General features: G+C 40.1%; 1 protein-coding gene across 1 annotated transcript in view; it reads left to right on the top strand.

The window, feature by feature from the left end:
• The window catches only part of CCDC80 (coiled-coil domain containing 80), a 34,215-nt gene extending 27,309 nt beyond the window's left edge, over window positions 1-6,906 (top strand). Inside the window, exons 6-8 of the mRNA XM_082625897.1 lie at window positions 2,653-2,756; window positions 5,224-5,304; window positions 6,401-6,906. Coding sequence (XP_082482023.1) covers window positions 2,653-2,756; window positions 5,224-5,304; window positions 6,401-6,747 — 532 coding nt within the window. The 3' untranslated portion in view covers window positions 6,748-6,906. The remainder of the gene's footprint in view (window positions 1-2,652; window positions 2,757-5,223; window positions 5,305-6,400) is intronic.
• Window positions 6,907-11,408: the final 4,502 nt, after the last annotated feature.

An 11,408-nucleotide genomic window follows, 5' to 3' on the forward strand; every position in this document is an offset into this window, starting at 1 on the left:
TAGTATTAGGGCCATTTATTCAGGTCCTAGTTAGAGAACTTTGTCATCAAAGGAGAGCTAAGAGGAGGTTTAATAAACGCCTTCAGAACTGAAGCCCAGGCAAAAAGAACTGAAAAAAAATTTTTTTTTCTACCTAACTGTTCTATAAATAAAGGAGTATCCAAATGGAATTTTCCTTCATATTTGCTGAGTTGTTGGTGGGTCTGTACAGCCTGGTTTCAGCTGACCAGATTCTGAAGCCAGTCTCGTTTTTAGTGACACTCATATGGTTCAGGCTATAATTACCTTTCTCTGAGACAGAAGCCCTAAAGAGTGGGCAAATGCACACTAATTTGGAAATGCCAGTTAAAAGAAGCAAACACATGCATACCTTGTAGACTTTCTATTTACTGACAAAGTAAAGTGACGGAAAAACAATTTGTCCAAAATAAGGATCTGGGCCACATTCACATCTCTTGTTACTTCCCACAGAAATTAGTTCCATTAACATTTGTCCTTCAATGCTGGGAGCTGGGGCCTTGTATCTTAATGTAAAGGTCTGTGGGATAAAGAATCATCACTTAGGAGAAATGACCTTCTCTTGATTGTGTCTGGGACAGGGCGTCTCAGGTCCCATCCTTCTCCAGTCTGACAGCATTCAGTGGTGCACACAGGTAAACAAGCCAAAATAGACCTCACCCAAAATAGCTCCCTCCAGGTTACCCTGAAGCTCTGTGTGAGGCCAGGAAGGCTGGCCTGCTTTGGGTGCTGGCTGGGGTGCCGGTGCTGGTCTGGCATGCCTCCTAAGGAAGCAGGGAAGATACAGGAGACCCTTTTCGTGATCCGAGAGCAGTCACTGTTCCGTTTCCCAGGAAACCTCAGACAGTCTCAGACTCTCCTCTCCCCTCCTTTATGCAAATACATTCATCTTCCTATCCTCAGTGGAGATTTTAGTTTTTCTTTCCCTTTGAAGAAAAACAAGCAGAGGAAGCTAATGTAATGTCACAGCAAGCAATTCTTGGCGAGCCTTGCTACAGGCACCCATTCAGAGGTTGTATTTCATCAGACTATCATTTTCTCTCATTCATCCAAACCACTATTCCCCTAAGAGGCCATTTTCTTTGGGACTGAAAACTCTCCTGTTCACTGTGAGGCTTGAAGGGGCACAGGGAGAGAAGCCATGAATAAAATCAACTGGCTTCCGGCTCCATGAGTGCACTGACACCCAGCAGTCACCAGCACTGAGGGCAGAAAGCAAAAAACCCTTCTCCAGTGAAGGTGGAATTTGAGACAAATGCATGCAGTGGCCCCTTGGATGCACACCCTCTCTCCTTCCTATCCTCTTTGGGACCCTCACGCGCCAGCCAAGCATCAGCACCTCTGAGAGGGTAGACTAGGGAAAGCACTGCACCAGGAGTCAGAGAAATCTGTATTTTGGTACCACCTCTTAGATTTACTAGTTAGGCAATTTACCTCACTTCTCTAAGCCTCGTTTTGTTATCTGTAAAATGGGGAAAACAAGTCATGCCCTCACTGAACTCTAGTGAGGATCACATATTGTGTAGGTGAAAGTGAGCTATAAAATGATACACAAACATAAGGATTAAATTGGTTGTTGTATGACATCATGATAATGTCCATGATCTGTTAATGGGGAAATGGACATTATCCATCAGTAGGACAAAGTTCTAAATCAAGAAGCCTGCAGATTAAGGCATGATCTATATCCATGCCATCACATGCATAACTTACATTGATGGGTTTTAGAGTTTAATTCTTATAACACCTCTTTGAGGTGGATGCTCTTTTTGATTCTAGAGCTAAGGAAAAACTATGACTTAGATGAACAGAGTGACATGCTCAAGGAACGCAAAAAGTGGCAGTGACAGAATGTGGACCAAGCTTCCTGGCTGTAAGACAAAAGCTCTTTCCACTGCCCCGCCATGTTGGAGCTGTAAGAGCAGAAACAAGTTTATCATATAATCTAAAATCCTATGGCTCTAGGTTTAGCCCCATTCTACTTCATAGGGGTACTCTGTAAGTGGTGGTTCTTACTATGATGATAGGGTACATTTTAGAACTAACATTTGCCCCTGGAAGGGCCACTGGCTATTGAGGAAGGTACATAGGGCTTTGTTTTCCCAGGAACCCTCCTTGACCCTTTAAGACACTTTCCTATTTTCCTTCTTCCTGTCACTGTCATCTACTTAAAATTCAGTTCTTTTTCTCCATACTATTTCCTGTCCATATATTCACTGCTCCCTGCCCCACCCAAAAACCCTAGGGAACTCTACCAGAACCTGAGTTTTCTTCAGTTATTTTCTGATTCCCTTATTTCTGTTGCTACAATTTAACATACAATATCAGCTAGTTTTCATTGTATCTGAGAGCTTTGTCTCTCCCTAAGTGACCTCATCAGGCATGGGGACCAGACTCATGCCTGACATATCACGCAAATGTCACAGTAGGCAGACTGTGAAGTTACAAAAGAAAAAGTGCAAGAAATCTGGTAATACAGTTTAGTATTAGGCTTTGAGGAGCTATGAAATATTTCTAAGGGTAACTTTTTTATTCTGGGCACAGGAAAAAAAATGACAGCCGAAGTTACTCTGCGTTTTCACACTGGCCTCTATTGTTTGAAGCAGCAATTGTGGCCTTCTGCTTCTTTTCCAGGTTCCGATGGAGGAGGCGGTTGCTTGTGATCTCAGCGCCTAATGATGAAGACTGGGCCTATTCACAGCAGCTCTCTGCCCTCAGTGGTCAGGCATGCAATTTTGGTGAGTGGGAAGCCTCACTGACCTGCTTGTCTTAAAGCATCACTGCTTTCCCATACCACTCTCTTCCTGGTCAGTTCTAAAATGGAACATTAGGTCATCCAAATATTCCCCAGTCCAGACTGTAGATTCCTAGACACTTACTCAGTTATACTGAGGATAAAGTTGCCTTCAGACTGGAATCTCAGTCAACTGGGGTCTGTTTTTCCTTTTTCTTTTTTCTCAATATTCTGCCTTCTCAGGTTCTTCATTAAAGTGTTTGAAAATACCTGCTGCTTTACTTTAAGTGATCTCTATTATGTTGTCTTCTTGTTTGCTTTTTAAAAACTTGTCTCAAGATCATAAAACTCAGGTATTATCATTTGCTTAGGTAATAATTAGGTACCAACATTGTGTGCTTCTTCATAGATTAAATATCTTTTGTAAAACAGGAATGGCTTTGGGAATTAATGGATGAATTGAAGCACACTGTACTATATTGCCATTCCCTTAGGAAGGATTTTGATCTATAACTGGGCACCAGGAAGACAGCAAGATCTGTTAAACAGAACCTTATGCTTTAAGACAAGCAGGTCAAAGAGAAATGCAGTTTATTATTACTATCATTATTTGCAGTAAATTGCTCAGTGTTTTGAAAACTAATGTATGCTTTCTTTACCAAACATTATTATCCTAGTGGTCAGAAAGAGCTAGTATCATTTTGAATATGGACATATAGAAAGGAAAGGAAATGCATAATACACAGAACTTATTACTAAGCTCTGTTTTGAACCAAAGAGATAATGGCAATTTCAAAAGTGGAAATCACAACTGAAGTCTCATGTAAGATACACCTCTGCAGAGGAAGAATTTTGAGAGAGTCTTTAGAGGGAGGAAGAGTAGCTAGGGGGCCACAGATTAAAAAATTCATAATTGGAACATAGATGAATCTGTATTATTTTGATACTTCTATTAGGAAGAAGAATCATTTATTAGTTATAAAACTGTGTTTGATTTATAAAAGGTGGTATGGTGGTATAAGTCTTGTAAAACATTACCAGAGCCTGGGCCCTTGCTATGACCCAGTACCTGAACATTATAAATACATTTCAATTTTAAGATGTGAAATAATAACTCAAAAGAAGGCAGAAAATGAGCTCATAACAGTAAAAACAATGAGAAAATTTGTGAATTTTTATTTATACTCCTATTAACAAGGTTAATTCTTTAAGACGTTATATCAATATATGTAAAGATTTGATTGTGCCAGTATTCTTAGGCAAAATTTAAATTATGTATAGCCACCAACAGTGCTGGGTAAGATAGAAGTTTTTAGAGCAGTTAATGACCCTTCACAATAAGAATATAAATAAAATCATGGTTTGCTAATTTTCTAAAAATGTCTTTGCAGCAGCTATTAGGTGATGTTTCATTTTGAATCTCTGCACAGAGCCCAAGTCAAACACTTTTGCAGTAGACAGGAAATGTGAACAAGTCATGTTTTTAAAGAATAATTAAATTCACAATCTTCCCTTTTGAAAACATGACTCAACAACATGTAGAATAGAAATGCTTCACTTCTCTGGGAGAAGAGTAAAGGCCACAAAATTTTTTTCTAATAGCATTTTGCTTGGATTTCAGCTCTTCCTTAAAAGAGCCCTCCATGGTGGCTTTCACTTTTCTCCACTGGACTGTCAACACCGTCAACATTCATATTTAGTTCCAAGTTACTACCATGACTAGGCTCGGATTTTGTCTAAAACCACGAAATCTGAATAGGATGAATCTAGAGCCTCCTTGTCCTCCTGTGTTCTTTCTCCTGAATCTTTTCATATGTGCTTCATCTTCAAAAGAATTCCAACAAGCTACTAAGGCATGACCTTCTTTCCTTTCCTGAAACTTTAGCTGAGGCTGGGAAGCAAGCTGTGCCTGCTGTGCTACCCCTTTGAGTCCTCTAAAAAAGTGCTAAGAACCTGCCCTTTAAACTGACAAACTTTTCTTTGAGGAAGCCAGAATGATTTCTTAAACAATCACAACGGCTAGGGTCTGTAGTCTTTTCTTTGAGAGAAAATTAAATTATCCATGCAAGCTGTTATAACTTTAGGCATGACTTTTTTCCAGAACACTAATCAGCTTAGATCATCTTAGATATTTTAAAGTTCCGATGGCTTCATTTTTGTTTTGTCATTTAGTAGAGTGAGAATCACAGTTTAAAAGCAAATTCTTCTATTTCAATCTGCAAAAACAAAACAAAACCAGACCACATCTGACCCTGTTGTTAATCCTACAATCTGCAATTAGTCTTTTTTCAAGATTTTATAAGTGTTTAAATATATTTTTTAATGAAAAAAATTTAAAAAAATGAATTATTTTACCTAATCAGGTTATGTTTTATATTCTTTTTAAACTTAGAGATTTTTAATTCTCAGACATCCAGTCTGTGGAAGTGAATGAAGACTTACAGATTCTACGGCTTTCTTTTTTCTCTTAGGTCTGCGCCACATAACTGTTCTGAAGCTTTTAGGTGTTGGAGAAGAAGTAGGGGGAGTTTTAGAACTGTTCCCGATTAATGGTAAATGTTGTTACTTTAAAACAGTATAAACTACTGATAAGTTCAGTTAAATTATGTTAATTTATATGTAAGCAGTGGGTGTACCCCTCAGGTGAAGAAAGGTCACAAAAGCCTCCCTCCTCATGTTTGCCCGTGTTTGTGTGTGTGTTGTGTGTGTGTGTGTGTGTGTGTGTGTACACAGGATGCATGTAGAAGAAGGGGAAAGGGAGCACAAGCACTAATATTGTTTTTACTAAAAAAATCATAAGTGACAGCAAAAATATCCATTTTCTTAACTGAAATAAGTAATTCTTTTTTGTCTGCATGGGGCTTTATTGGCTTACAAAGCATTTTCATCTATGTTATCTCATTTAATTCTCGAAATAGTTTTATGAGGCACAAAGGTCATATCTCACTGATTCCCTTGCAACAGATGAGGACATATACTAAAAGGCTCAGAGAAGCTGAAAGAAACTGACAGTGACTCAAAGTTTCAGAAAGTAAACCCAGTCCTTCCATCCAAGATCAAGCACTTTACCTGAGATAATGTGTATAAATCCCTGGCACAGTGCTGGACAGAGCAGATACCCAGAAAGTGTCAGTGCCCTTCTCCCTTCCCTTTCTTCTTTTCACTAATGATAATAGTTTAAATATATTCCCAGCTCTTAGATAATTGGTATTTTTCACCTTTGACAATGAAATAAGAGTTTTGTTATAAAGACAACGGCATCAAAAGTAAAACTGTAACCGCAAAGAAGAAACTAAGCTAATTGGAAGTAAACTTAGAAATATAAATAATAGAATCTTTGTTAGTGACAAATTTTAAAGCAGTTGATCTTGCCAGGATTAAATGAAGGGACTGGTTTTATACTTTGTAACATTCCTATAAGGAGACATTATGTGCCCCAAAGTTTGATACACTAATAATGTTGTAGAACAGCAGGGACATTTCTTTGCTAGTAGAAAAAACAAGCAAACTTTTTAAATTGGATTTTTGAGCTGACGAGAAGAGACTCCTGGGTCCTCTCTCTATTCTCACAGTGGTTTCTTCTCACTTTGATGCTTTCCTGTGTGCTGCCTCTTCAATCTGCTAACAACTTTTCTAATCCTATTCTAGGGAGCTCTGTTGTGGAGCGAGAAGACGTACCAGCCCATTTGGTGAAAGACATACGTAACTATTTTCAAGTGAGCCCAGAGTACTTCTCCATGCTTCTAGTTGGAAAAGATGGAAATGTGAAATCCTGGTATCCTTCCCCAATGTGGTCCATGGTGATTGTGTACGATTTAATTGATTCGATGCAACTCCGGAGACAGGAAATGGCTATTCAGCAGTCACTGGGGATGCGCTGCCCAGAAGATGAGTATGCAGGCTATGGTTACCATAGTTACCATCAAGGATACCAGGATGGTTACCAGGATGACTACCGTCATCATGAGAGTTACCACCATGGATACCCTTACTGAACAGAAATATGTAACCTTAGCCCCAGCCAGTTTCCCCTGCAGCTGTTGAAGCCACATGTGGCCAGCTATGTAAAGGAGAGTTCTTCCACACTGCCTACATTCCCTGCCTTTTTCTTTCAGTGTTCTTCCAAGATTAAACAAATAGCAAACTTTTGCCTACTCATGAGTTGTTACTGAAGCCTTAAATCATAAAGATGTTTAAAAGAATTGTTTGTCTAACTGGAGAGGATCTGGTGCTGAATAATGTTATTGAAAATGGATATTTTCCTTTTCTTAATATGGTGGACGTGATTGGGAATACAGTATTCTATAGCATAAATATTTATACCTCTCTTTTTAGTATTTTTAGTATTAATTGGTAAGTGAAAACCATGATTGTTAAAGAAAGTTAAAGATCACAGCACGGATATTTTCAGATGAACATCTGAGCAGATGGAACAGACAGAGCAGATAGCTTCTTAACCCTTTTTGAAATGTTAGTCTAAAAATGATTAAGACAGCTCTGCTCTATACTGTGAATTTCTTTCCTGAAGTTTGATACTACAGGAATCCGGTGATATTGGCTACGAAAGCCAGGGCAAGTACCAAACTCAGCTTTGTTATCATAGCCACTTCCTGCCCTGTTTCTGTTAACTTTTAGTGTCTTTTCAGGGAAAAGGAACTTCTAAATCACCGCCAGAATCTGGCTCTGCGGCTAGAGGTGCTACTTTCAGAGTTCTATCAGGTACCATGGAATTCCCAGCATGGGAAACTTTGACTCTTCACATTTGACTCCCTAATGGGCCCATTATCATACTGGCACCTTGTAAAATAAAATTACAAAGGAGAGGGCTTCCCTGGTGGCGCAGTGGTTGAGAGTCCGACTGCCGATGCAGGGGACACGGGTTCGTGCCCCGGTCCGGGAAGATCCCACATGCCGCAGAGCGGTTAGGCCCGTGAGCCATGGCCGCTGAGCCTGTGCGTCTGGAGGCTGTGCGTCTGGAGCCTGTGCTCCGCAACGGGAGAGGCCACAACAGTGAGAGGCCCGCATACCGTAAAAAAACCCCAAAAACAAAAAAAACCCAAATTACAAAGGAGATTATTTTTAGGGGTTCTTTTTGTTTTCTAAGGAAAATGTTACTAAATTAACAATGGATAAAATTGTAACTGGATTGCAGAATATAATCCTTGTCTTTGAAATAGAGCATTTATCTTTTACATATAGCATATAAACTAAATATTCTCCCTTCCTCCCTCCCTCTTTCCCTTCCTTCCTTCTTTCCTACTTTTCTTTTTTTTTTCATCAAAGACCAAGTAATATTAACTAATATGTATGAGCTTGCCCTAAGGTGATCAGATTCCCCAGCGTTTAGCATCCGGACAGTTCCAGCCTCTATCAGTAATGGGGATGCTTATTTTTTGGTCACTGTTATTAAGAACTAATTCTCCAAATAGTCTTGAAATTGGTTATTAACTCTAGTGAGCCTAGATATTAATAACTGCATTCAAGCCACATGTGAATACTACTAGCATTTAACTTATCTGTGCCTATTTGTACAAGTTTGTCTTTACATCATCTGAACTTTGTTATAATTATAGTAAAAGTGGAATTTGTACCTCAATGAACCTGAGGAATCGCTTGTTTTGTCCCTTATTCTCCACGAAAACCATTCATTCTTACCTGTTTTACAGGTAACTGAGGTCCAGAAAGTACAAGTGACTTCAGAACACAGTTTTATTATTATATAAACTATGCTCCCACCCTACCCCTCTTCCATGGTGGAGAGCTTTCCTCCTCTCTCCTTCTAGAACAGTCTGTACCAGCTGCCTGAAGGGTGAAGGTGCAAGAACCAGGTTGATGTGCATTGCTCTTACATTTTGCCAAGGTGAAGCACAGCTTAAAATTGCCAATAAGAATGGTTTTCTTTATGATTGTTTCTGAAATTACATAGGGACAGTTTCTAAGGGCCCCAAATTGCCTCAATTTCAGGAAATATAACAATGAGGGAGTTTCATCTCCCAAGGAAACTAGGTAGGGATAATAGAACATTTACTTATAGAATAATATGAATAAGGTTCTAGTTCCTACACCCAAAGAAAGACAACACTTTTTCATAACCTGAGATTACTTTTTCAAGAATTCTTCTGGTTTCAGTGACACTGAGATGATCATTAGCAAATGCATTTGAAGACTCCTAATGAGTGGATGCAGAAGTCGTGTATAATCATTTGGGGGACTGTAGTATAAGCCATAGCTCAGCAAAAGGACACATTCAGAGGAAGATGTTTTTGGTAAATGTCCTCAAATTCTGTAATCTGGAAAAATACAGAGTAAATCTCACCAAATGGGAGGATTGGAGAATTAGGTAACCTGAATCTCTGTCTTCCAAGGGTATAGGTCAGGTTGTTTGAAATCTGAGTATTGTTTTTTTCCTATAAAAGTATTTCCTTTCCAAAACAGCAACAACAAAAGGTAAGAAATAAATAAAATATAGTTTCTGAGAAAGTTTATGGTATTTAGAAAGAAAAGCACCCAGTTGATTTAGGAAAATCTGGAAAACTCTGTAAAGGACACAGCCTCACCAAAGTTGCTGGTTGTCATAATTCCCTTCCATGAATTTCCAAGAATTGGTTTCCACTAGAGAAATACCAGGGCTCTAAGGTGAATATTAATTCAGCAGAGATCCTTCTCCTGCCTGCTACAGAGGCTGGTGGCCCAGACACAGCAGAGTCGGTGGAACCCACTGGTCTCATTTTCTGGATTATAGTTAATAACGAAGCTCACACCTTCTCAACTCCTAGAGCCTTGAGGATAAAAATAGCTCAGGACCAGGGTGAATGATGGCCTCAGCTGACCCTGATTGATGATCTCAGTGCTCAGCACTGTAGGGAGATTCCAGAAAAGGAGAAGCCTCTTGAAAAGAACCTCTGTCCAATTCTGTGCCACCACGAATTCCCCTTTACCTGCTGAGGAATCCTTTCTGCTCCATGGTTGCTCAGTACTTGATGGTTTGGTGTGTGGACAGAGGGTGTGGTTGGTGAGTACTCTTAACTCCAAGTGAAGCTCAGTTAAAATGCTAACTACTTCTCTTCAGTCCTCTCAGAGTTGGTGCAAAGCCCCTAATGCCAGACTTTCCTCTTCATTTTGTACACGTTATTAGTTATTAAGAACTCAAGAATCAAGGTCAGAGTGGTGCTTCCTGATGGTCTCAACCTGTCGATAGTGATGCTATCAGCCAGGAATGCCCGGGGGCACTCACCTGGGCCTGTATTACAGACATTTCCCCATAGGAACCAATGTTGTGGCTGGACTGGCCTTTGTGGTTCTTATTATGATCGCAAAGTGCACTTCAGCAACAACCATGTTGATGAAAATTTAATCAATAGCAGATCTATGAAAGAAATGGAAATTTTTATTCAAGGCAACCTGAGGATTATAATCTGGGAGACAGTCATTCAGAAAGCTCTGAGGTTTGTTCTACCAATTAGAGGTCAAAGCTCGGTTACATACTTTTTTTTTGAGACAAATGGTTATGCATCATTTGACAGTTTACAGATCAACATGTACAAAATGAGTAGTGGGTCATGGGTCATAGTGGCCCCTTACGAGGTTAAGTAGGAAGGTTATCTCCTAAGGAGGTCTGGTTAGTGCAAATGCATAATACACACTAAAGGGGAGGGAGGAGGCCGAACCAGGCAAAGAAGAATTTTAAGTTTTTCTCATCTTGCCATAAAATATGAATTTTATTTCATCAACCATCAGGAAACTTTGTAAAAAACAAGATTTATGGGCTTCCCTGGTGGCGCAGTGGTTGAGAGTCCGACTGCCGATGCAGGGGACACGGGTTCGTGCCCCAGTCGGGGAAGATCCCACGTGCCGCAGAGCGGCTGGGCCCGTGAGCCATGGCCGCTGAGCCTGCACGTCCGGAGCCTGTACTCCGCAACAGGAGAGGCCCCAACAGTGAGAGGTCCGCGTACTGCAAAAAAAAAAAAAACAAAACAAAAACCCCCAAAAACCCCAACAAGATTTATTATTCACAGGTCCTGGAGGATACACACAGCGAGGCTGCAGGTAGAGAGCAGAGACCTGGGGTTCTGCCTGTATTGTGGTTGAGGGTGAGGTGCCTAGGGTTTCACGGGTTTACTTTTTATTGGTGAATTTAAACCTAAGAGTGGGAATTTAGGCACATGAAGGGAAAAGTAGGGTCACTCAAGGGGTCAGTTATGTAGGTCACCCAGGGCTTTCCAATAGGGGAACTTCATGGGGGTTGCTGGATATTTAGGTAGTTGTGTTGCTGGCAACATGTTTATTAGAGATGGATTCTTTGACATGGATGCCTTAACAATCAAAAGATTAATGTTAAGCCTTTACATTACTCTCAGAAAAGCTAATTGTCAGGCACTTACACAGAAGGTGATGAAGCGCAAAGGGCGAGTTGTAACAGAATTCGATGGGTGTTTTAAAAGGGCCACTGGACTTGGGAAAACTACTGGTCCTTGCCCTGACCTGAGATGAGTCACTTTACCTCTGGGACTCAGCTTCTTACCTCCAAATGAGGGAGTGGGACTAGACATTTAAGTTTCTTCTAACTCTGTGACATTTATGAATCTTTCTTGGTCTTTAGGGACTAGAATGCTAAGCTCAGAGAAGCTCAGAGATTTCCTATGATCCAATCAATGTT

This window comes from Mesoplodon mirus, assembly GCF_964341445.2.
Source record: "Mesoplodon mirus genome assembly, chromosome: 6".
In the NCBI taxonomy this organism is placed as follows: domain Eukaryota; kingdom Metazoa; phylum Chordata; class Mammalia; order Artiodactyla; family Ziphiidae; genus Mesoplodon; species Mesoplodon mirus.